This window comes from Plectropomus leopardus, chromosome 17, assembly GCF_008729295.1.
Source record: "Plectropomus leopardus isolate mb chromosome 17, YSFRI_Pleo_2.0, whole genome shotgun sequence".
Classification (NCBI taxonomy): Eukaryota; Metazoa; Chordata; class Actinopteri; order Perciformes; family Serranidae; genus Plectropomus; species Plectropomus leopardus.
The window spans coordinates 15,617,767-15,644,224 of NC_056479.1; the positions used below are offsets into that span (position 1 = coordinate 15,617,767).

General features: G+C 40.3%; 1 protein-coding gene across 1 annotated transcript; it reads right to left on the bottom strand.

The window, feature by feature from the left end:
* LOC121956245 lies at positions 1-26,080 on the bottom strand. Its single transcript, XM_042504375.1, is given in 83 exon segments — positions 1-122; positions 296-427; positions 514-609; positions 698-802; positions 946-1,116; positions 1,235-1,360; positions 1,446-1,649; positions 1,735-2,043; positions 2,175-2,299; positions 2,506-2,671; positions 2,768-2,951; positions 3,070-3,266; positions 3,476-3,594; positions 3,677-3,803; positions 3,928-4,317; positions 4,411-4,501; positions 4,615-4,760; positions 4,868-5,044; positions 5,134-5,376; positions 5,595-5,850; positions 5,989-6,125; positions 6,222-6,345; positions 6,456-6,573; positions 6,663-6,750; positions 6,832-6,905; positions 7,242-7,533; positions 7,536-7,550; positions 7,651-7,821; positions 7,907-8,056; positions 8,159-8,277; positions 8,381-8,519; positions 8,595-8,698; positions 8,780-8,878; positions 9,007-9,070; positions 9,149-9,262; positions 9,264-9,432; positions 9,521-9,548; positions 9,665-9,821; positions 9,907-10,050; positions 10,274-10,484; positions 14,768-14,781; positions 14,997-15,128; positions 15,231-15,328; positions 15,331-15,505; positions 15,637-15,807; positions 15,907-16,032; positions 16,118-16,321; positions 16,407-16,630; positions 16,633-16,714; positions 16,985-17,109; positions 17,200-17,221; positions 17,224-17,367; positions 17,555-17,738; positions 17,857-17,903; positions 17,906-18,055; positions 18,273-18,391; positions 18,473-18,599; positions 18,724-19,113; positions 19,221-19,311; positions 19,416-19,561; positions 19,678-19,854; positions 19,973-20,215; positions 20,309-20,564; positions 20,701-20,837; positions 20,934-21,057; positions 21,168-21,285; positions 21,382-21,469; positions 21,551-21,621; positions 21,879-22,185; positions 22,277-22,344; positions 22,347-22,446; positions 22,529-22,678; positions 22,791-22,909; positions 22,985-23,123; positions 23,204-23,307; positions 23,398-23,496; positions 23,600-23,663; positions 23,738-23,830; positions 23,954-24,065; positions 25,029-25,056; positions 25,197-25,353; positions 25,508-25,651; positions 25,847-26,080. Coding segments are annotated over 83 exon segments (11,787 nt in total). The 5' UTR covers positions 26,066-26,080; the 3' UTR covers positions 1-104.
* Positions 26,081-26,458: the final 378 nt, after the last annotated feature.

Sequence of the window (26,458 nt, forward strand, 5' to 3'; positions counted from 1 at the left end):
TTTTTTTTAAACAAGTACACAGTTTATTGACAATGACAAGAAGACAATTCAACAGGAAGTTCATATTTTATGAATTCTGTCAAAAGTCTCCAGGAGGATGTTTCTTACTCTGCCATGTCAGCCTGGAAGAAAGCAAAAAAAGAAAAAGAAATTATGTGGCATTTGCCATGTTAAAGTTTTGACACCTTCTGTGCAAAATTAATAAATAATGGTATAAAGAATACATACAAGTTAACTTTGACATTGAACTTATGTGCTGATGCATTTTCTGTAATGCAGTCACATGAAGGGTTACCTTTCCAGCATCACGGCTCTTGGCTCTCAGCTTGTTGACCTGGGACTCAGCAATATCAGCCCGCTCCTGAGCCTCCTCCAGCTCATGCTGAACCTTCCTCAGCTTGGACATATGAGAGTTCGCCTGCTCCTCCTGTGAAGAGATTGGAGTCCATTGTATAAGTTTGGTCTCTTTGTGCCATTATTGTGCTATCGAAGCTCACAAAACATATGACTTACAGCCTCCTCAGCCTGTCTCTTGTAAGCCTTGACTTTGAGCTGCAGCTTGTCCACCAGGTCCTGAAGTCTGTTCACATTCTTCTTGTCCTCCTCAGTCTATACAAATAAGGAATTGTTACCAGTGAAATATAGTGACAGAATCAACCCATTTCAAAGAGTTTTAGTTTTTAGTTAAATAATTTACCTGATAGGTCAGCTCCTTCACTCTTCTTTCATATTTGCGGACACCTTTCACAGCATCAGCTCCACGCCTCTGCTCAGCCTCAACTTCAGTTTCCAGCTCGCGCACCTGTGATGCCATGACAATTAATTGCTAATTCGTAATTCATAAAAAATAGTACTGAGAAATATTTTTTTCCATCATATTGAAAATGCACTTTACATCCCTAAACTCCATGTATTAATAGCATTTACATTATATACAGTGCATACCCTGGACTCCAGTTTCTGGAGCTGCTTCTTGCCGCCCTTCATGGCGAGGTTCTCAGCCTCATCCAGACGGTGCTGCAGGTCCTTGACTGTGACCTCCAGGTTCTTCTTCATCCTCTCCAGGTGAGCGCTGGTGTCCTGCTCCTTCTTCAGCTCCTCAGACATCATGGCAGCCTGAAATGATACAGTGTTTTCTAATTCGTTCATGATATATAATGAACTTAACAGTATCAGTGCATGGAAGAAGATAGAAAACATGAAATAGAAGAGTCAGGTAGAAGCATAAACTCACATCGGTGATCGCCTTTTTAGCTTTCTCCTCAGCATTTCTCGCTTCCTGGACTGAATCATCTACTTCACCCTGAACCTGGATGAGGTCAGCCTCCAGCTTCTTCTTGGTGTTCATAAGACTGGTGTTCTGAATGTTGAAGAAAAGCCATGTTTAATATGATATTTGTTATGTGTTCAAAATACGATTTTCTTGTGAATTAATGAAAGCTAACCTGAGAGTGAAGCAGTCCGACACGCTCACTGGCATCGACCAGCTCCTGCTCAGCCACTTTGCGTCCTCTCTCTGTCTGTTCCAGAGCGACTCTCAGCTCATCAATCTCAGCCAGCATCAGGCCATTTCTGCGCTCCACCATGGCAGCCTGCTCCCTCATGTCTTCCTGTCCTCTGACAGCATCGTCAAGGTGCAGTTGGGCATCCTGAAAACATTCAAATTAAGAGTTAATTTTACGTTTCTTTACTCTCAAACTTTTTATTTCCATTTAGTAATCAAACAGATCTCACCTTGAGCTGTCCCTGGACATTCCTCAGTTGTTTCTGGGCCTCAGCGGCCTGCCTGTTGGCATGGCTCAGCTGAATCTCCATCTCGTTCAGGTCTCCCTCCATCTTCTTCTTGACTCTCAGGGCATCATTTCTGCTCCTGACCTCAGAGTCCAGAGTGCTCTGCATGGAGTCAATCACCCTCTGGCTGTTCCTCTTGATCTGCTCCATCTCCTCATCCTTCTCTGCCAGCTTCCTGTCAACCTCACCTTTCACCTGGTTGAGCTCAAGCTGAACACGGAGAATCTTCGCCTCCTCGTGCTCCAGTGTACCCTTAAAAAGTCGCCAACATACCAAAAGTTACATTTTGCAGAAACTGAATCAAAATGGACAAATGGATAGATATAAGATCTTAGGTTCTATTTTATCATATAAGTGGTATGATATTGTAATCGAGATTTTACCTCAGCTTCCTCCAGTGCTGTCTGAATTTCTGACTTCTCTGTCTCCACAGTCTTCTTGGCTTTCTCCAGCTCATGGATACTCTTTCCAGTCTCACCAATCTGTTCTGTCAGGTCTGAGATCTCCTCTGCAGAACAATAAAGACAAAAACACAGTTACTGGTGACAGAGCATGTCTGTCCTGCATGATAGAAGTGCAATATTTGAAAGGAATAATTGTCCTTTAGGTTCAAAGTAGGCAAACCATGTGTAAAAATCCAATTTAAACAGTATGAGTGTCTCTGACTTGAGAAGGTCAGCGAAATAAACACATAGTTAAGTGAGATTGACATACGCTGCAGGTTCTTGTTCTCTCTCTTCAAGGTCTCCAGGTGATCCAGAGCCTCCTCATAAGAGTTCTTCATCTTGAACATTTCAGTGCTGAGAGAACGAGCCTCCTTCTGGGCTCCTTCCAGCTCAGCCTGGCCCTCCTCATACTTCTGCTTCCATTCTGCCAGGACCTAAAGGTGTTTATTGTTGATTAAATGGTTAGTTAACTACATAGGTATGTGTTTTTTGTGATCAAACTGGTTGTGATTATCTGTTCAAGCATTTACCTTATCAAAGTTCCTCTGCTTCTTGTCGAGGTTGGCAGCCAGAGCATTAGCTCTCTCCACATCAATCATGAGGTCCTCCACCTCACCCTGCAGCCTCTGCTTGGTCTTCTCCAGAGAGGCACACTTGGAGTTCACAGCCTCAATGGATTCCTCAGCGTCCTGTAGGCGCTGGGCAAGTTTTTTCCTATTGAGAAAAAGGAAGGTCTTACTTTTGCTTGCATACTTACACAAGGAAAATCCCTTACCCTACATGTAGGGTGTATTTACTTGTGTTTTATGAACAGTAAAAAGGCTTTTCATACTTGGCCTCCTCCAGCTCCTCAGTGCGCTGAATAGCATCAGTCTCATATTTGCTTCTCCACTGAGCCACCTCGCTGTTGGCCTTGGACATTCCTCGCTGCAGCTCACCCTTGGCCTCTTGCTCCTCCTCAAACTGCTCCCTGAGCAGATCACAGTCATGGCGCGCTGACTGAACAGCATGGGCCAGGGCGTTCTTGGCCTGTTGAACATGACAGAACATTTGTAACTCCCCGATCAGCAGAAAAACAAAACTTAATTATATTTTAAGCATAAATTAATGCTGATCTTTCTTTTCATTCACTGGCAAAAATGTAATTGTAAATCATATTAGAGTATACTGTTTGCATGTTTTAATGAAAAGAATTCAGTTAAACCCCTGTTATAAAAGGACATGGAAATTTTTCATACCTTCAGTTCCTCCTCAACGTGCCTCTTAAGCTCCTCAATCTGCTGAGTGAAGGCCTGCTTGCCCCTGGTCAGCTGGGAAACAAGAGCTTCCTTCTCCTCAAGCTGGCGGGCAAACTCACCTGAGGAACAATTTGTAAACATGTCATTTATGTAAACAATGATTAGTGTTTTTCAGTCATGTATTTTTTACAGCTGGCTCACCATTCTCCGTCTGCAGTCTGGCCCTCTGTGCATTGATGTCGTTCAGCTGGCGGACATTCTCATCATTTTTGGCTTTGAGTTCACTCAACTGGTCCTCAAGAGTTCTGCACATTTTCTCCAAGTTGCCCTATAAACAAGATTTCTCTTGAGTTTTTCTCTAAGTTTAAAGGTACTGCCTTATTAATTACTTCGAGTTCATATTTCAGAGCTTACAGGAAAACAAATCCCCTGCTTCTACACAAACCATTCACCTTTGCTTTAGCAACATTCTCCATGTTGCTGGAGAGGTCATCTATCTCCATCTTGTACTCGCTCTTTTCCTTCTCCAGCTTCTGCTTAACACGCTGGAGGTTGTCGATCTGCTCTCCCAGCTCTGCAACACTGTCAGCCTGCTTCTTGCGGAGAGCTGATGCGGTGGCTTCATGCTGCAGGGTGGACTCTTCAAGATCACGACGCAGCTTCTGGAACTCAGCCTCACGCTTCTTGTTCATCTCAATCTGAGCGGCTGTTGCTCCGCCAGCTTCCTCGAGCCTCTCACTGATCTCCTCAAGCTCCCTGGAGAGATCAGCCCTCTGCTTCTCTACCTTAGCCCGAGCAGCCCTCTCAGCCTCAATCTCTTCCTCCAGCTCCTCAATACGAGCCTAGATTTGACAATGGTAATATCAAATAGGCTTATCACTATAAATGTGTTGTTTTTGATGGACTGACTTAAATACTCATGTTAAATACATTACCTGGAGTTCCTTGATCTTCTTCTGAAGCTGAGCACCAAGAGATTGTTCATCCTCAATTTTGCTGAGGAGCTGGCTGGTCTCAAAGTCCTTCCTGGAAAAATAGAACAAAAAAAATGTTTGCCGTTATACCTAAGTCAAGATTTTAATGTTGCATTATGGCGATAATAAAATATAAGGATTACACATAGCAAAAAACAAAAGTACTTCTTGATTTTCTCATCAGATTGCTGCTTGTCATTCTCCAGATCCATTATGGATTCTTGAGCCAGTTTCAGATCTCCTTCAAGCTTCCTCTTGGCTCTCTCAAGGTCCATGCGGAGCTTCTTCTCTTGCTCCAATGATCCCTCAAGCTGTTAGATGATAGTGAATGACAGTTGATTCATGGCATTTAAAAAATACAAAATGATAAGTTATACCAAGAATATCAAGTCAAAGTCATAACAGTTGTTTTTCTTACATCATCGACTTGCTGTTCCAGCTTTGTCTTGGCCTTGGTCAGAGTGTTGACTTTGTCTTCCTCTGCCTGGAGATCATCAAGTGTTTGCTGGTGGGCCTCTTGGAGGGCTTTCTTCTCCTTGGTCAACTTGGCAATGGACTCATCTTGAGATGCCATCTCCTCTGTCAGGTTTTTCACCTAAAATAATTTGATAGGTGCATTATTTTCAGTGCTGTAAATCTATTAAGTTAATGTTTCAAAGAATGTAGGTCTAAAATCATTTGAACCTTGTTTTCTGTGGCATGTTTCTCCTTCTCTACTTTAGCCAAGGTGAGCTCCAGGTCATCAATGTCTTTCTTCAGCTCAGAGCATTCGTCCTCCAGCTTCCTCTTCTTTGCAGTCAACTCAGCATTGATTTCCTCTTCATCCTCCAGTCTCTCACCAGTCTCTTTGAGTTTGGCCTCGAGCTGGATCTTGCTCTTGATGAGCCCCTCGCACCTTTCCTCAGCATCTGACAGGTTGTCAATTTCCTATTCATTTAGAACAAACATCTGTTTATTGATTTTTTTGTTAAACATTTTAATATTTGTATTTTTTAAATTCAATTTTTGTTAAGTACACATGCAACATTGACAAGGCAATCAGAGAACACGTGATTATGTGCTATTTTCTTTTCTCACATAAGTATCTGAAAATGCGATCAACAATGTTCAATTAGTGAGGGTGTGACACCAAAAGCCACACTCACAGAAGCCACTTGCAGTTGCAGGTCATTCTTCTCCTGCAGCAGGGAGACCATCTTCTCCTCCAGTTCCTTCTTCTTGGCCAGGGCTGTAGCCAGGTCTGTTTGCATCTTATCATAGTTCTCCTTCATTTGCTGCAGCTCCTTCTCAGTCTCGGCACTCTTCAGGAGAGGCTTGATCTTGAAGTAGAGTTTCAGCCATGGCCAGTTCTTCACATTCATAAATGAACGGATATTGTACTGGATGCTATAAATGGATTCTCTGGAAAATCAATACAGATAACGTGTCATTACGACTAACTTGTTCATTTGCTGAAGATAAACTTTTTTTTACAAAAATATCTGTATTATAGAGGTATAACTGGACAATACAGTTTCATGTGCTGTATGAGAATCACACCTCCTTTCCATCATCTTAACAAACTCCTTCCTCATGACATATCCTCTGCAGAGAGCCTGAGTCATTGTCACCAGCTCAGCCAGTTTCTCATCTCTCATCTCCTCCAGGAGACCCAGCAGACCAGCTTTGAAGAACACCTATATTATCAAGTGAAGGAAGTCGGCTATCAGCATACATGGATACATCAGGACATAGATTTGCCATAGCTACAGATAATGTCCTTAGAAATGTACCTTTGTGTGTCCAAACTTGTACTGAGTGTGGTCCACATCAATGGAGCCCAGCAGCTTCTCTGAAGCTTTCTTGTTGTCAATGAACTGTCCCTCAGGGATGACACTAGCATTCAATACTTTGTATCTGCAAGAGAAAATAGTATTATTGGATTTATCTCATTTTACTGGTGTTTTTCCATTACAATACTGAAACTTAAATCAACTTGACCTGCTTATAATGAAAACTGCAGTCACCTCTGCTTGAAGTCACCGTAGAGGATTCTGCTGGGGAAGCCCTTTCTGCAGATTCTGATGCCCTCCAGCACACCGTTACACCTCAGCTGGTGGATGACCAAGAAGTTCTCCATAAGACCTGCAGATTGCATTTTTTGATATATATTAAAACATTTCTTTACATAACAATGTTATAAACAAGGCTCAGCTGGGTTATGTTATTTTTACCTGGGGTCTTTGTTTCATTAGGAATCAGGCAGCGCACAAAATGAGGGTGGGTGCTTCTCAAGTTGGTCATCAGTTTGCCCAAGTTCTCCTGTGGATCAGTGACAATAGGTCAACTTAATTTCAAGGTCAAGTTTTTAATTTTTATTCAAAGATATGAATTAATACATACTCTGAAGAGAGCAGACACTGTCTGGAAAGAGCCACCCTTCTTCTTTCCACCCTTCTTGCCACCACCAGCAGCCTCTGTTTTACAAAACATTAAATGGCATTAATGGGACCAAATAAATAACATTATCTACATGTCTTAGCATTCTTTGAGAAAATCATTCTGGTAAATCCCACTCAGAAGTAGATTTTTTTTTAGTCAAAGAGGACTCATCCATGCCACTGAAGCACTGCCTTTGTTTATGTCCACATAAAAAAATGCATTTTTTATCTTAGTGACATAAATTAACACATTACCAGTTTGTACTGATTAGCTTCTTATAGATGACAGCTGGGATTGGCTCTAGCCCCCCGCGACCCTTGCGAGGACAAGCGGTTACGGAAAATGAATGAATGAATGAATGAACTTCTTACCATCAGCTGCACCATGAGTTACATACAGGAAGGCGAGCAGTTTGTTAGAAGATTTCTGGTAGAGCTGAACAACTGAGTCGTTCAGAGGGTCCTTGTTCTTGTCCAGCCAGCCATTGATATTGTAGTCCACTGTGCCAGCATAGTGAACCAGAGAGAAGTGAGCTTCAGCCTTGCCCTTTCCAGGCTTTGGCTTCTCAAAGGCCTTGGTCTTGCCAAGATGCTGATCGTGCAGCTTGTTCTTAAATGTTGTGTCAGAAGCCTTGGGGAACATGCACTCCTCTTCAAGGATGGAGAGAAGATGCCCATTGGCTGAGAAGAGTTTTTTATTCAATTCATGTTAAAATTAAACTGAGGCAGCAAACATTTGCACATTAATCAAGAAAACACATCCATCAGAGTGGCTACATACCTTCTCAATAAGCTCAATGCAGGCAGCCAAGTCCATACCGAAGTCAATAAACTCCCATTCAATGCCTTCTTTCTTGTACTCCTCTTGCTCCAGGACGAACATGTGGTGGTTGAAGAACTGTTGCAGTTTCTCATTGGTGAAGTTGATGCAGAGTTGCTCCAAGCTGTTGAACTACAGTTTACAAGTAAAACAAAATCTATTTGTTGGCCATAAATTGTTTATATATCATCAAAACTGGTGTGTTTTTGTAACTTACATCAAAGATCTCAAATCCAGCGATGTCCAAGACACCAATGAAGAACTGTCTTGGCTGCTTTGTGTCCAGCATCTCATTGATACGGATGACCATCCACAAGAACATTTTCTCATAGATGGACTTGCACAGAGCACTGACAGAATTGTTGACCTAGAAATATGGATTTTAGTTTGGTTAATTTATCGGGTGATTTTTCAAATCAAATGCAAATTATCCTTTATCTTTTCCAAACATCAATTTCTCTTTTATTACCTGTGGCACGGTCTGACCTTTGGTCACCATTTCATTTCCGACCTTGACTCTGGGGTAGCACAGAGCTTTCAGCATATCGGCTGAGTTTAGGCCCAGAAGGTAGGCGATTTTGTCAGCAACTGATGAAGAGAAATATAAGGAGTAGTAAATACATGTTAACTTGTGTAGTATTTTACACACAAGAAAACTTGCATCGTAAGAATGCATAGTTTAAGCAATTACCCTCAGTGCCATCAGGTTCAGCCTGCTCCTCACGCTGCTTCTGCTTGAATTTCATGTTGCCATGATGCATCACAGCTCCAGTCAGCTTGTAGATGCCAATCTTCTCCTCAGCAGTGAAGCCCAAGATGTCAATAGCAGTCTGAAATGTAAAAGTTATTCGTAAGAGTAAACATTTTCAACTCTATACTGTCTATTTTCTAAGTTGTTGTCTTACATCTGTTGCATCATACTCCTCCACATCATTGATGCTTTTGACAGTGATTTCACCCTGACTGATCATTGGGTAGTCATAGGGGTTGGTGGTGATCAGGAGAGCCTCTAAAGAAGAACAATAGTAATACATAAACATACATATTTTTTGTTCAAAATCTGTATTTTAATTCTTTTGTTTTAACATACCCAGGATCTCAGGCCTGTGGCCAGTCATCAGCTGATAGAAGATATGATAGCTCCTCTCAGCAGACAACTGGAAGGTGACACGAGACTTCTCTAGCAGATCTATGAAAAAAAAAAGAAAAAATGAAAACTTTGAGATTACTGTTTCATATTCCAATCTATGATCTACTTCATCAGATATCAGATTTTATTCCAGATAAATCTTGACTTGCACCGATGTTAAAACTTACAAGTTTCAATATCAGCTGAAGACAGCTTGCCAGTGGTGCCAAAGTGGATCCTGATGAATTTACCCTAGACAGCCAGATCATTAATAATCATTAATTTATCTAGCAACAAAAAACATTGTAAGATATTTCCAGTATTACTTACAAAACGAGAGGAGTTGTCATTCCTCACAGTCTTGGCATTACCATAAGCCTCCAACAGAGGGTTGGCTGCAACGATCTGGTCCTCAAGGGAGCCCTGTAAGAGGAGATTTGAGTTACATAACATTCACAATAACTTTCCTCTGACAAACAGTATCTTAGGTAAGCAATTTTACCTGCATTTTGCCAGGTACGGGCTCAGCTTTCTTAGCTCCAATAGCTGCAATTGTTGCAAAGTACTGGATGACACGCTTGGTGTTGACAGTCTTTCCTGCACCAGATTCTCCGCTGGTGTATAAGAGAAAAAAATTTAAGATTCTCCTTGAACATCATAAAGTTTATGAAGTCTTAACAAGACAGATTGTTTCATACTCACGTAATCAGGACAGATTGGTTCTCACGATCTAAAATCCCAAAATACATGCTTCACATGAGTTCCATTTTTATCGTTCCTTAAATAAGTTTTAGTTTAAGGTAGGTTTTACCTTTTTGTAATTTTATTTTAACACCTTGATCTTACCTGTGAGCATGAACTGATAGGCATTGTCAGAGATGGAGAAGATGTGGGGTGGAGCCTCAATCCTCTTCTTGCCTCTGTATGCTCCCACAACCTCAGCATCGTACACGGGAAGCCACTTGTAGGGGTTCACGACGACGCAGAACAACCCAGAGTAGGTCTGTAAGAATAGAAGGCAGTTACCATTTGGATCCTCATATATTTGTACACCCATTTTGAATTAGCATAGTATAGAGGAAACTCACATAGATCATCCATGATGCATAACGCTCTTTGAGGTTATACAACACACAAGGCTCGTTGAGGTGGGTCATCATGGCCATGTCCTCAATTTTATCATACTTTGGGGGGTTTCTTGGGTGGATGTCATCCTCTTTTACAGTGATTGACTGAATAGGTAAAAAGCATTTTTAGAAAGCATTCAGAAGTTCATTAGGTGGATCCCAGTTTGGTTCACAAACATCACATTTTAAATACAGGGATAATTGAATAATTTGCAAAATGTTTTACAAAGGTATTGTTTGAAAGAGTAAGCTCCTCATATCCACAATTTGTCTTAGAGGAAATTAATTCAGAAGAGTTGATTAAAAAGGTAAATAATAAATCACTTACCTTTCCAGTATCTGTTTCAACTGTGGCTTTGCCACCCTCTCTCTTGACCAGTTTACCCTTAAGGTACATTTCCTCAGGTTCAGCCACGAAGAAGGCTGTTTTGGCATCAAAAGGAGCAGTTTGTGCCTCAATCCTCTCCTTCTCTGGCTTGCGAAGGTAGATTGCGGCCTTGCCATAGGCCGCCATCTCTGAATCCGTGCTCATGATGGCACTTTAGTGGAGACTGAAAAGATAAAGAGTCCAAAATACTGTTAAAATAACAACAAACTTTAGCTATGGTCTACTATTTAGTTAACAGTGGAGGTCTTTTACCTTAGCTTGTCCCAAAAAAGAAAGAGTGGCACTGTCCCTGATGGAATCTGAAGATGCTATAGCAAGATGACAGTAAGATGTTTCAGTTTTTGTAATTTCATATTTTAGTTCCAACAATTCAGTGGAATTGCAAACATTAGAGAGTAAAGATGGCAAAATGTCTTTTGAGTTAAATCATATAATCCAATTGTATTAAGTTGCATAAAAACTTCAGTAATCCCCCATCCCCTCAACTGCCCTTTACAGCCAGAAAAATAGTATGGTCTTTATGATAATATTGCACCTAAGTGATGGGACTCGTTTTTTTGGGTTTTTTTGGGTTTTTTTGTTTTTTTTTAGAAGCAACTGCTTTTCAAATGTGTAATAGTATATCAAGAAAAGTGTTTTGCAATAATGCTGTCAAGTCAAGAATATTCCCAAGATAAGTCTGTCAGAGAATTGTGGAGAGAATGCAAAACAAATTAGCAATATTTCTACCTTACAGACATATCAATAATGACACAAAATTAGCTCTCAGTGAATACACTCACCTGTGCTGGGAGCCTATCACCTCATGCAGAAGCCCAGTGCTGTCTCTTTTATAGACGGTAGGGGTGCCTGATCAGCAGTAGTCTCTCACTCAGTTTGGTCATGTTCTCTTTTCAGGCTGTTGCTTATTTAGTGGCAGTGATGGAGGTGGTAAGCGTAATTCTTTGTAACTACAATTTTAAAAATATATATATATATATATACTGATTTATTTATTTGATATAATAGCAACCTTGGATGCAAGCAATATAATATAGATGTTTAATTTAAAAATATGAATTAAAGCATTTACCAGGCATGTTAATTTAGAACACATCCTATACTGTAACAAGAGAGGGAATGTAGTATAGAGGATTTGATGGACTGTACGCACACAAAAAAATTGTCATGTATAAACATAAAAACATTTCGGATAAACTATAAGGGCATTAGGTTTTGCTTTAAGGAAGCATCAATGTCATTTTGGGAGAGACAGAAGAAAGTACTTCTGCAGTTCTGCTCCAGATTATCTAAGTGAGTTACAAGGTTGCTGCTCTAAGTGTTGGTCCACTACTGCCTCTAGTGCAGGCATGGATGTGATGGAATTGTGTCATTCATTATAATAGTGCAGAGTATGGTTTGTGAATTATTCCAGTCATTCTAGTTATTGATTTAAAGGCCATCGAAGTTGAAATATGGTTTGAACATTAACAGTCTTTTTTTAAAAGTCATGCTTTGGGGGCTGGTTTTGGAGAGTCTTCCAAATTCCACTGGCATTTAGTTGCAGGACATTTGAGATCTCTGAAATGAAAGAAAGTTCACCCCCTAAATGATACTAATGTAAGAGAGTTGTAAACAACGACAATAATGAGAAATGCGTTTAAAAAAAATAATCTTTAACTTAGATTTAGAGGTTCTAAATCAGGGGAATCTTTACTCAGAATGCTTAATAACATTTGACAAAAATGATACTATACCCCCCCCCCCCCCACAAAAAAAAACAATAAACATGTGTGTCAATTATACTTTAAGAATATCTTTTCCAGGAAGTGTACAGTAACATTTGTGAACTATTTGATCTTACAAATTGAAATTGAAAGCACCTTATTTTTTAGTTCATATCCCTTTAATGATTTTGTGCCATGCCAAATGCAGAGAGAGTAGAGCTTAGTTTTGGATATGCCCCAAAATGTTTGTTGTCTACAGTTTCAGGATGGGGCACATCTCATATTCCTGTAATAAAATTAAAGATGAAGTACTATCCATATAAATTTAATCAGCCGTTATATAACTCCCTAAAAGGAAATGAAAAGAGTTGGCAACTCGTACGAGATCATCCCCAAAAATAAGTTGCTCACAAGGCAAAATAAACTGCATCCAGCTGCTACATTTGATACTAAAGAGATGACTTCTTTTAAAGAAACATGATACAACTCTCCTGGAAAATCTTGAGGGCTTGTGTCCATTGTGACATTTTTTAATAAACTGGCAGAAAATAACCCATTTAATAAAGTGGGTTAATAGTTTTCTTTCTATTTGGCTCTTGGAGACATACAGGTTTGAGCAGATGATGGGATGACTGAGATGAAACACTTTGACAATGTTATTTATTTGGCCATCACACACCTTACATACTGCAATCTGTTATTTAATTTAAGTTAATTTTTGTATGTGAATAAAATAAACTCTCTCTTCCAACTGGTGCTTATTAGCATTAGTTATTCATGCCTCTCTTCTGAAACCTGACTGGGTGCTGTCATATTGGTTTGAATAAAGTGGATCATCTTGGACATTAAGTGTCTGGGAAGGAATAGTATTAATGTTAGTTGATTGAGGAAATGAAGCGATTCGCAGTACCCTTTTTAAATAACATACTTTTTAATCTATGGGTGTAGGGGAAGGTGTCAAGTATTTTCAGTTCAGAAGGCTTAAGTCTAAGTAATGTCACGAGACAGTGATACTGAAGTCTAAGTCAAGTATTTTTTGTAGTTTTGTCAAGTAAGTCTGTCATTAAATTTGTGACTATAGGCTGACTAGAGTCCAAGTCATGTAACTTGAGTCCATACTTGTGCTATATGTTGAGTGAGTGAGTGAGTGAGTGAGTGAGTGAGTGAGTGAGTGAGTGATACCATTACATATGTCAGATGTGGAAGAGTGGAGAGTTTATACCCCACCACCATTTTCTCTTCTTTGTTATTATCATATTGCCAGATATAAAGAATGAATTGTGAATTCTTATCAAATTTTAATAGCATTTGTCATTACTTGTACCCAGTAAGCTATATACAGTATGTTGTTCCTATTTCCTTTTTTGGATTCTGCTATGGAAAGAAATCCACTTTGGTGGTGTTCATTTATTTTTACTGAGTATGTACCACAGGCAAGTTTACCCTGTCATCATATATTCCCTTTAGGATGATACAAAAGTTATGTGAAATCCAAGTACCCTACGGTCAGAATCTCAAAGGGATAGTGGATGAAGGGGCATCAAGAGCTTAAGTGGCAATCTCATTCTGCTCCAAGATTCCAAGTCAAGGGTTAGTTTCTTCCAGGACACAGAGTGCAAAGACTTGCATGACTTGGCAACCTACATCTATTTGTCGCCTGTGACATCTCAAATGGAGCATTACATGGATGCTGGACAGGCCTTAGGCTTTTTGGAGTCCCAAGCAGAATTTGATCCGTTAATTGTGATCCTTTTCGGATGCCCTGAGAGGCAAGGATAGATTATTTTTTTCTTTTTAATTGTGGGCAATGTTGGCCAGAGCTTATTCATCTTTTCATTTTGTGCTCATGACTTTTCAAACTGGAAAATATTTTTTCTCATCCTTATTTATCATGTTTTCATTAAATCTAGTCTTAAGGGTTGGGGAGGCATCAGTAATAACATGTTGGACAATTTGATCTCTGTATAAGAACTCAACCAATCTGCCCACAGTTATGCCCATGTTATTTCAGATATCCTGAATAATTAATAGACTCAGAAAATGTTTATTACAGCTGTTTGTGTGAGCATTTATTCATAAATTAAGCTATGAATTGTTTGAATTAATTTACCAATGGAAGTGAAGTGCACAAATTGGCCAAAAATATATATTCAAAATTTCTACAAAATTGAGTTCGCAGCAATAAACAGAATTACACTGATAACTGAACCCCAAAAAACTTTTCATTGAGGTGAATGGCCTGTGGTATTAACAATGTGTCTTTGTGAGTCCAGCAATACAACTATCTCAATTGTAACACTTTCTCAAACTGTGCCAACAATGTAGGATCTAAACTCTCAAAAAGCAAATGCACATATTCCAAATATTGAGGGGAATGTGTACCCTGCCTCCCCTCCCAAAACGTCCACCTCTGTAGACACATGTGTTTCCATTTTGTGCAGCTTTGTACCTTTACTTTACAGTATTTCAGGCTAACATATTGTACTTAGACACTCACAGTGGTGCAATGCTGCTTATTATATTTCTGCATGGCTAATTGCTTGACTTAGTTTTGCCCTAAATGTTTTGATGGTAAACAAAATTAAATTTGTTTTCAGAAAGAAAATGACAGGATTTTGGATCGTGATTACAGTTATCATCTTTATTGAAATGTTAAAATGTCCCCAACCACTGGTTCATATTTTATGAACTCTGTTGAAAAAGACTTCAAGTGGATGACGACTCTTACTCAGCAGAATCAGACTAAAGAAAAAGAGGGGAAAATCAATTAGTATGGTGAAATTTCAAAATAAGGAATCAAGTTACTGTAGAAGTTGTCTGTCTTAATGTGGATAATTAATTATATAAGCCGTGAATTGATTTACATTATAAACGGTGAAAGTGCACAGCATCAAATCGTTTGACTGACCTCCAGTGTCAAAACAAATTACTACTGATTATGGAAACAACAAAGTTACCTTTCCAACATCACGGCTCTTGGCTCTCAGCTTGTTGACCTGGGACTCAGCAATATCAGCCCGCTCCGCAGCTTCCTCCAGCTCATGCTGAACCTTCCTGAGCCTGGACATATGAGTGTTGGCCTGCTCCTCCTGTGAGGGGATTGGAGTTATGTTGACATAGTGTTAAGGCAGTTAAGAGTTATGTTATAACATCATTGTAAATGTGTCACATTGTGTACATTTATGACTTACAGCCTCCTCAGCCTGTCTCTTGTAAGCCTTGACTTTGAGCTGCAACTTGTCCACCAGGTCCTGAAGTCGGATCCCATTCTTCTTGTCCTCCTCAGTCTACAAAGATGCAAGATTGTACAGTAAGTGATAAAAAAGATAATTTGAGAGAAGTTAGTTTTTATAGAAGTTACCTGATAGGTCAGCTCCTTCACTCTTCTTTCATATTTGCGGAGTCCTTTCACAGCATCAGCTCCACGTCTCTGTTCAGCCTCAACTTCAGCTTCAAGCTCACGTACCTGTAACATGATGACAAACCTTACTTCAGTATGATGTGTAAACATTAAAGTACAAAGCAATAAACTTAAAATGTATTTCACTAGAGTGTCTGAAAATTAGGTAGTGTACATTTTTTATGAATAGTGCATACCCTGGACTCCAGTTTCTGGAGCTGCTTTTTGCCGCCCTTCATGGCGAGGTTCTCAGCCTCATCCAGACGGTGCTGCAGGTCCTTGACTGTGACCTCCAGGTTCTTCTTCATCCTCTCCAGGTGAGCGCTGGTGTCCTGCTCCTTCTTCAGCTCCTCAGACATCATGGCAGCCTATAATGATCAATGGTCATTTCAGTATATTCTGACAAAATCTTAACACCACCCTTTGAACATACACAAGCAGATCACAAGAAACAGGTGTAAACTCACATCGGTGATCGCCTTTTTAGCTTTCTCCTCAGCATTTCTCGCTTCCTGGACTGAATCATCTACTTCACCCTGAACCTGGATGAGGTCAGCCTCCAGCTTCTTTTTGGTGTTTATAAGACTGGTGTTCTGAATGTTAAAGAAAAGCCATGTTTAATATGATATTTATTATGTAGTCAAAATAGTAGTTTCTTTTGAATCAGTGACAACAAACCTGAGAGTGAAGCAGTCCGACACGCTCACTGGCATCAACCAGCTCCTGCTCAGCCACTTTGCGTCCTCTCTCTGTCTGTTCCAGAGCGACTCTCAGCTCATCAATCTCAGCCAGCATCAGGCCATTTCTACGCTCCACCATGGCAGCTTGCTCCCTCATGTCTTCCTGTCCTCTGATAGCATCATCAAGGTGCAGTTGGGCATCCTGAAAACATTAAAGTGAAGAGTGAATTTTAACTTTCTTAAATCTCAAACTTTTTATTTCCATTTAGTAATCAAACAGATCTCACCTTGAGCTGTCCCTGGACATTCCTCAGTTGTTTCTGGGCCTCAGCGGCCTGCCTGTTGGCATGGCTCAGCTGAATCTCCATCTCGTTCAGGTCTCCCTCCATCTTCTTCTTGACTCTCAGGGCATCATTTCTGCTCCTGACCTCAGCATCCAAAGTGTTTTGCATGGAGTCAATCACCCTCTGGCTGTTCCTCTTGATCTGCTCCATCTCCTCATCCTTCTCTCCAGCTTCCTGTCAACCTCACCTTTCACCTGGTTGAGCTCAAGCTGAATACGGAGAATCTTGGACTCCTCGTGCTCCAGTGTACCCTTGGTGTAAAATAAACAATTAAATCATAAAAGTCGATCACTCATACAAGATTACCTGTAAACTGATGAGATGAGATCAAAGCCAAAGATACCAACAGACCCTATTTCCATCAGCCTGTTTCCTTAAAACACGTCGCCATTTCTAAAGGTCACCTCGTAACACCTGTTGCTTTTAGTTTCATACTAAAACAAACTAATTCTAGTTTAATTAACCCAACTCAATAACTAACTTATTGCTGGATGACTTTTCAAATCCTGATGTTGTTGTACCTCAGCTTCTTCTAGTGCTGTTTGAATTTCAGACTTCTCAGTCTCCACAGTCTTCTTGGCTTTCTCCAGCTCATGAATACTCTTTCCGGTCTCACCAAGCTGTTCGGTCAGATCTGAGATCTCCTCTGCAGGAAAAGAATAAAATTTACAACAAATTACCCATTTAGGAACTGTTAAATAATTACTATTTCTCTCAAGTATAAAAATTCACATACGCTGCAGGTTCTTGTTCTCTCTCTCTTCAAGGTCTCCAGGTGATCCAGAGCCTCCTCATAAGAGTTCTTCATCTTGAACATTTCAGTGCTGAGAGAACGAGCCTCCTTCTGGGCTCCTTCCAGCTCAGCCTGGCCCTCCTCATACTTCTGCTTCCATTCTGCCAGGACCTAAAGGTGTTTATTGTTGATTAAATGGTTACTTAACTACATAGGTATGTGTTTCTTGTGATCAAACTGGTTGTGATTATCTGTTCAATCATTTACCCTGTCAAAGTGCCTCTCATTTAACAGTGATTCCAAACTAAGATAGATTTTTTGTTTCACTTGAATCAATGCGTTTCCGATTTCCTGTTACCTTATCAAAGTTCCTCTGCTTCTTGTCGAGGTTGGCAGCCAGAGCATTAGCTCTCTCCACATCAATCATGAGGTCCTCCACCTCACCCTGCAGCCTCTGCTTGGTCTTCTCCAGAGAGGCACACTTGGAGTTCACAGCCTCAATGGATTCCTCAGCGTCCTGCAGGCGCTGGGCAAGTTTTTTCCTATTGAGAAAAAGGAAGGTCTTACTTTTGCTTGCATACTTACACAAGGAAAATCCCTTACCCTACATGTAGGGTGTATTTACTTGTGTTTTATGAACAGTAAAAAGGCTTTTCATACTTGGCCTCTTCCAGCTCCTCAGTGCGCTGAATAGCATCGGTCTCATATATTTGCTTCTCCACTGAGCCACCTCGCTGTTGGCCTTGGACATTCCTCGCTGCAGCTCACCCTTGGCCTCTTGCTCCTCCTCAAACTGCTCCCTGAGCAGATCACAGTCATGGCGCGCTGACTGAACAGCATGGGCCAGGGCGTTCTTGGCCTGTTGAACATGACAGAACATTTGTAACTCCCCGATCAGCAGAAAAAAAACTTAATTATATTTTAAGCATAAATTAATGCTGATCTTTCTTTTCATTCACTGGCAAAAATGTAATTGTAAATCATATTAGAGTATACTGTTTGCATGTTTTAATGACTACCTTTGACAAGAATTCAGTTAAACCCCTGTTATAAAAGGACATGGAAATTTTTCATACCTTCAGTTCCTCCTCAACGTGCCTCTTAAGCTCCTCAATCTGCTGAGTGAAGGCCTGCTTGCCCCTGGTCAGCTGGGAAACAAGAGCTTCCTTCTCCTCAAGCTGGCGGGCAAACTCACCTGAGGAACAATTTGTAAACATGTCATTTATGTCAACAATGATTAGTGTTTTTCAGTCATGCATTTTTTACACTGGCTCACCATTCTCCGTCTGCAGTCTGGCCCTCTGTGCATTGATGTCGTTCAGCTGGCGGACATTCTCATCATTTTTGGCTTTGAGTTCACTCAACTGGTCCTCAAGAGTTCTGCACATTTTCTCCAAGTTGCCCTATAAACAAGATTTCTCTTGAGTTTTTTTCTAAGTTTAAAGGTACTGCCTTATTAATTACTTCGAGTTCATATTTCAGAGCTTACAGGAAAGCAAATCCCCTGCTTCTACACAAACCATTCACCTTTGCTTTAGCAACATTCTCCATGTTGCTGGAGAGGTCATCTATCTCCATCTTGTACTCGCTCTTTTCCTTCTCCAGCTTCTGCTTAACACGCTGGAGATTGTCGATCTGCTCTCCCAGCTCTGCAACACTGTCAGCCTGCTTCTTGCGGAGAGTTGATGCGGTGGCTTCATGCTGCAGGGTGGACTCTTCAAGATCACGACGCAGCTTCTGGAACTCAGCCTCACGCTTCTTGTTCATCTCAATCTGAGCGGCTGTTGCTCCACCAGCTTCCTCGAGCCTCTCACTGATCTCCTCAAGCTCCCTGGAGAGATCAGCCCTCTGCTTCTCTACCTTAGCTCGAGCAGCCCTCTCAGCCTCAATCTCCTCCTCCAGCTCCTCAATACGAGCCTAGATCCAACAATAGGAGCTTCATTAACTGGAATATACTCCACAGTTTGAAGTCACTTAGTCTAATTTGTATTTGCCTAATACTGTTTGCATGATGAACAGGTTACCTGAAGCTCCTTGATCTTCTTCTGCAGCTGAGCACCAAGAGTCTGTTCATCCTCAATCCTACTGAGGAGCTGGCTGGTCTCAAAGTCCTTCCTTGATGGATAGATCAAGAAAACTTTATTGTCATAGTGCAATGTGTGAGATGCTTAGAAGAAGATTAATAACTGAAAACAAATTTAAAAAATACAAAAACATACTTCTTGATTTTCTCATCAGATTGCTGCTTGTCATTCTCCAGATCCATTATGGATTCTTGGGCCAGTTTCAGATCTCCTTCAAGCTTCCTCTTGGCTCTCTCAAGGTCCATGCGAAGCTTCTTCTCTTGCTCCAATGATCCCTCAAGCTGTCAGATGATAGTTAGTGACAGTTGACTTGAGTCATTTAGAAGACTTATCATCAAGAATACCATATCATTACAGTTAAAAAGTCAAGGCAGAGTCATAAAAAATGTTTTCTTACATCATCGACTTGCTGTTCCAGCTTTGTCTTGGCCTTGGTCAGAGTGTTGACTTTGTCTTCCTCTGCCTGGAGATCATCAAGTGTTTGCTGGTGGGCCTCTTGGAGGGCTTTCTTCTCCTTGGTCAACTTGGCAATGGACTCATCTTGAGATGCCATCTCCTCTGTCAGGTTTTTCACCTAACAGTTGTATGAAAGGCACATGTAAATGTCTTTCAGGAACTATATGAAATTTCTTTTCAAATAAATGACTTGTATTACTTTTGTATGTTTATGTTTAGACTTAAATTAACTGAACCTTGTTTTCTGTGGCATGTTTCTCCTTCTCCACTTTAGCCAAGGTGAGCTCCAGGTCATCAATGTCTTTCTTCAGCTCAGAGCATTCATCCTCCAGCTTCCTCTTCTTTGCAGTCAACTCAGCATTGATTTCCTCTTCATCCTCCAGTCTCTCACCAGTCTCTTTGAGTTTGGCCTCGAGCTGGATCTTGCTCTTGATGAGCCCCTCGCACCTTTCCTCAGCGTCCGAGAGATTTTCAGTTTCCTGTTTTTTTTAACATACAAGTGGTAGCTGATATACCATACTTTAAATTTACCATTAAAGCACATTTTTATTATTTAATATTTATTTACTCACAGCAGCAACTTGCAGTTGCAGGTCATTCTTCTCCTGCAGCAGGGAGACCATCTTCTCCTCCAGTTCCTTCTTCTTGGCCAGGGCTGTAGCCAGGTCTGTTTGCATCTTATCATAGTTCTCCTTCATTTGCTGCAGCTCCTTCTCAGTCTCGGCACTCTTCAGGAGAGGCTTGATCTTGAAGTAGAGTTTCAGCCATGGCCAGTTCTTCACATTCATAAATGAACGGATATTGTACTGGATGCTAAAAATGGATTCTCTGGAAAATCAATACAGATAATGTGTCATTACGACTAACTTGTTCATTTGCCGAAGATATATTTTTTTACAGAAATATCTGTATTGTGGAGGTATAACTGGACAATGCAGTTTCGTGTGCTGTATGAGAATCACACCTCCTTTCCATCATCTTAACAAACTCCTTCCTCATGACATATCCTCTGCAGAGAGCCTGAGTCATTGTCACCAGCTCAGCCAGTTTGTCATCTCTCATCTCCTCCAGGAGACCCAGCAGACCAGCTTTGAAGAACACCTATATTATCAAGTGAAGGAAGTCGGCTATCAGCATACATGGATACATCAGGACATAGATTTGCCATAGCTACTGATAATGTCCTTAGAAATGTACCTTTGTGTGTCCAAACTTGTACTGAGTGTGGTCCACATCAATGGAGCCCAGCAGCTTCTCTGAAGCTTTCTTGTTGTCAATGAACTGTCCCTCAGGGATGACACTAGCATTCAATACTTTGTATCTGCAAGAGAAAATTGTATTATTGGATTTATCTCATTTTACTGGTGTTTTTCCATCACAATACTGAAACTTAAATCAACTTGACTTGCTTATAATGAAAACTGCAGTCACCTCTGCTTGAAGTCACCGTAGAGGATTCTGCTGGGGAAGCCCTTTCTGCAGATTCTGATGCCCTCCAGCACACCGTTACACCTCAGCTGGTGGATGACCAAGAAGTTCTCCATAAGACCTGCAGATTGCATTTTTTGATATATATTAAAACATTTCTTTACATTACCATGTTAGAAACAAGGGCGAAAAACTGGGCTATGCTTTTTTTTTTTACCTGGGGTCTTTGTTTCATTAGGAATCAGGCAGCGCACAAAATGAGGGTGGGTGCTTCTCAAGTTGGTCATCAGCTTGCCCAAGTTCTCCTGTGGATCAGTGACAATAGGTCAACTTAATTTCAAGGTCAAGTTTTTAATTTTTATTCAAAGATATGAATTAATACATACTCTGAAGAGAGCAGACACTGTCTGGAAAGAGCCACCCTTCTTCTTACCACCCTTCTTGCCACCAGCAGCCTCTGTTTTACAAAACATTAAATGTGAATGGGACCAAATAAATAACATTGTCAAAGTGTTTTAGCATTCTTCTTTGAGAAAATTGTTCTGGTACTTCAAAGAACATCTAGAAGGAACTACTGTTCTTCTTTCCACCCCACTCAGAAGTTCCTTTTTTCGTCAAAGAGGTTTCATCAGTGCAACTGAAGCAAACTGCATTTTTTTAATCTTATTGACATCAATTATCACATGACCAGTTTGTAGTGATTAGCTTCTTTACCGTCGGCTGCTCCATGAGTTACATACAGGAAGGACAGCAGTTTGTTTGAAGATTTCTGGTAAAGCTGAACAACTGAGTCATTCAGAGGGTCCTTGTTCTTGTCCAGCCAGCCAGTGATATTGTAGTCCACTGTGCCAGCATAGTGAACCAGAGCAAAGTGAGCTTCAGCCTTGCCCTTTCCAGGCTTTGGCTTCTCAAAGCCCTTGGTCTTGCCCAGATGCTGATCGTGCAGCTTGTTCTTAAATGTTGTGTCAGAGGCCTTGGGGAACATGCACTCCTCTTCAAGGATGGAGAAGATGCCCATTGGCTGAATGGACAATTCGTCATGTTTATAAGAATCAATATTTAGCAGATAGTCAGAAAAAAGGATTTCAGTTCTTACTGAAGATTTGCCTTACCTTCTCAATAAGCTCAATGCAGGCAGCCAAGTCCATACCGAAGTCAATAAACTCCCATTCAATGCCTCTTTCTTGTACTCCTCTTGCTCCAGGACGAACATGTGGTGGTTGAAGAACTGTTGCAGTTTCTCATTGGTGAAGTTGATGCAGAGTTGTTCCAAGCTGTTGAACTGCAATTATGGAAACATTTAATTTCATTGCAAATGGGATTGAACCTTTAAAGTACTCAGAAATTTTTTTTCAACAGCTTACATCAAAGATCTCAAATCCAGCGATATCCAAGACTCCAATGAAGAACTGTCTTGGCTGCTTTGTGTCCAGCATCTCATTGATACGGATGACCATCCACAAGAACATTTTCTCATAGATGGACTTGCACAGAGCCATGACAGAGTTGTTTACCTAGAAATGTGAATTTTAGTTTGGTAATTTATTATAACAATATTTTCATATCAAAATGCAGTCATTTCTTAAATTGAAATACCTTCCAAACATCTATTTTTCTTTTTATTACCTGTGGCACGGTCTGACCTTTGGTCACCATTTCATTTCCGACCTTGACTCTTGGATAGCACAGAGCTTTCAGCATATCAGCTGAGTTCAGGCCCAGAAGGTAGGCAATTTTATCAGCCTCTGAGTGAGGGAAAGACAGTCAGTACTATGCACACATCAATTTGTATATTTAGATTACATAATTTAATCAATTACCCTCAGTGCCATCAGGTTCAGCCTGCTCCTCACGCTGCTTTTGCTTGAATTTCATGTTGCCATGATGCATCGCAGCTCCAGTCAACTTGTAGATGCCAATTTTCTCCTCAGCAGTGAAGCCCAAGATGTCAATTGCAGTCTGCAAGTAAATGAGGCAGTTGTTGGTATGTGTAACATTTTCTTCACTATACTAGCTGTACATCTAAATTGTTATCTTACATCAGTCGCAATGAACTCCTCCACATCATTGATGCTTTTTACAGTGATTTCACCCTGACTGATCATTGGGTAGTCATAGGGGTTGGTGGTGATCAGGAGAGCCTCTGGAAGAAAGTAAATGAAATGCATAAAGGGATACCTATTCTAACAAATTATAACTTGTTTTTATAACTTGTTCATTGTGTTATACATACCCAGGAGCTCAGGCTTATGGCCAGTCATCAGCTGATAGAAGATATGGTAGCTCCTTTCAGCAGACAACTGGAAGGTAACACGAGACTTCTCCAGCAGATCTATGATAAACAAATCAAGGTCAGATTACAGTTACTGCATGCATGACAGATGCCTCTTAGTTTTTTCCTAAAACTAACATTATACCTTAGTACAATGACTTACAAGTTTCAATATCAGCTGAGGCCAGTTTGCCAGTTGTCCCAAAGTGGATCCTGATGAATTTACCCTAAGCATATCAGATTTGGGTCAGTAAGGTTATTGATATGCAGCTCAAAAAATGTTTGCCCTTTTAACACTTACAAAACGAGAGGAGTTGTCATTCCTCACAGTCTTGGCATTACCATAAGCTTCTAGCAGAGGGTTGGCTGCAATGATTTGATCCTCCAGTGAACCCTATAAAAAGATATAAAAATATATGCCGTAGATTGTAAAGGTTTCATAAAATGGAAATTCCCTGATATATATATATATATATATAATATACATTTTTTTTTTAAATCAAAGGGCCATTTTTACCTGAATTTTTCCGGCCACTGGCTCAACCTTCTTAGCGCCAGCCACTGCAATTGTTGCAAAGTACTGGATGACACGTTTGGTGTTGACAGTCTTTCCTGCACCGGATTCTCCACTGGGAAAAGAGAGATATATCCCAAGTCAGATAAGTGTGTATATACAGGCTAGGGAAGGTTGCGCTTGAAATGTAATAATTTACAATGTAATAGTTACCTTGTTAAAATTGGAATAAGTAATGCAACTACTACTTATCAAAGTATTGTAACCTATCACATTTGATTACTTTTTGATAGATTTTTAACACATTTTTTAAACTGGGCAATAAGTTTTGAAAAAAATCCAGGTATAGGCTTTGCCAAAAGAAGGTATTCCTGCATGGCAATCAACGCAAAGCAACAGAATGTATTCTTTATTCTGCATATAAACTTTCAGCCCGTTCTGACTCCGAACTCGTCAAATATGTCCGCTTCGGTAGTGCTTTCAGCGTACAAGCATGACGTCAAAAGTCACCTTCTGAGTTCAACCGGAACACAGCTGGACGGAATTAACCACACTGAAGGACAGCGTCAGGTAATAACCCTGCCGGTAACAAGTGATTTAAGGTGCACCAGTGCAGTTATAGTTTATAGGTTGGGTGGGTAGGGGGATTGGTCCCAGTTCACTTCCTGTGTGGATGTTAGTTTTTTTTCCACACCTACCATGTGCCTCTTTTGCCTAAACCTAACCATTTGTGACTTTGTTGCCTAATCCTAATCAATGTAACGGTTGGCTTTGGTGGCCAAGGTCAGACGCAGTAGACGCAGAAGGTCACAGACAGAGCGGCACCATGTGACGAGTTGGGATAAGAACGTAATGAAACATTTTACCAAAAAGAATACATCCAGATGTAACCCCATTTTAAGATTAACATTTTGATCAGTAACTGTAGTGTATCACATATTTTTTTCCTCAGTAACTTATCACAGTAACACATATTTTGTAATTTAATTACAGGTAATTAGTTAGATGTAACTTGTTACTCCACTACACTGTGCATACTATATAGATATGTATAATTCAGTATTTGTATCTCACTTACGTGATAAGGATAGACTGGTTCTCACGATCTGAAATGAACAAATACTTTAGTTTCTCAGAAGATATCATTTACGGTCAAACTACATCATATTTTAAAGTCATATCTGCTGTGTCTTGTTTTGTGTGTCATGTTAAGATAAAATCCTCTTCACAAAATAAAATATCTTACCAGTGAGCATGAACTGATAGGCATTGTCAGAGATGGAGAAGATGTGGGGAGGAGCCTCAACTCTTTTCTTGCCTCTGTATGCTACCACAACCTGAGCATCGTACACAGGAAGCCACTTGTAGGGGTTCACGACGACGCAGAACAACCCAGAGTAGGTCTGTAAAGACAAGGACATTCAATCCAAACTTTATTGCACCTACAGTTTAACCTGAACTTTTAGAGTGGTAAATGTAGAGAAAATTAATCACCCATAGTAAAATTTTGATTATTTTACATCTGTTTGTCTATGCTGGTCTGAATTAAAAACTCACATAGATCATCCATGATGCAAAACGCTCTTTGAGGTTATACAGCACACAAGGCTCATTGAGGTGGGTCATCATGGCCATGTCCTCAATCTTGTCAAACTTTGGAGGATTCATGGGATGGATGTCATCCTCCTTCACTGTTAAAGTCTAAGCAGAAAAAGCAGTGAAAAAAAAGTTTTACTAGGACAGTATTTCAAATCAGCATTTATGGAATGGATTTATGAATCCTATGTGAACTGTTCACAAGAATTTCAAATAGATCATTTATTCAAAACCTAAGAGAAAACAAATACAAGGATAGTCGTTTAGTTTAAAATTTGAGTTTAAAATGATTATGCTTACCTTTGATGGCTTTCCTTCATATACCAGTGTCTCAACTGTGGCTTTGCCACCCTCTTTTTTAACGAGTTTACCCTTTAGGTACATTTCCTCAGGTTCAGCCACGAAGAAGGCTGTTTTGGCATCAAATGGAGCAGTTTGTGCCTCGATCCTCTCCCTCTCTGGCTTGCGCAGGTAAATGGCCGCAGGGCCATATGCCGCCATTTCCGCGTCTGTGCTCATGATGGCAGTTTAGTGAGGACTGAAAAGATGAAAAGTGTTAGAGATAGAGTTTTGAATTACTTTAAATATATTTCATTTAGGTTTTGGTAGTGTTTGTATCTAAATATAATAGTGCTGTTGTGTTACAGTATTGCAAATAATGCGTTACCTCAGTTTATCCCAACTGAGTAGCACAGATCTGTTGTTGTCTTAAGATGCTGCAAAAGAAGGATTGAAAAGATCATTGGAGGAGGCAGAATTAAAATACATTCCACAGTCTGGTGCTTGTAGTAAACAGCAGTCAAAGTACATGTATTTAACCCATTTTAGCAAAATTTCATGGCTCCCTAAATGTCAATTGCTACACTGTGTCTGTCATTTGCTTTTTTTAAGTGTTTTATTTCATTTTATCTA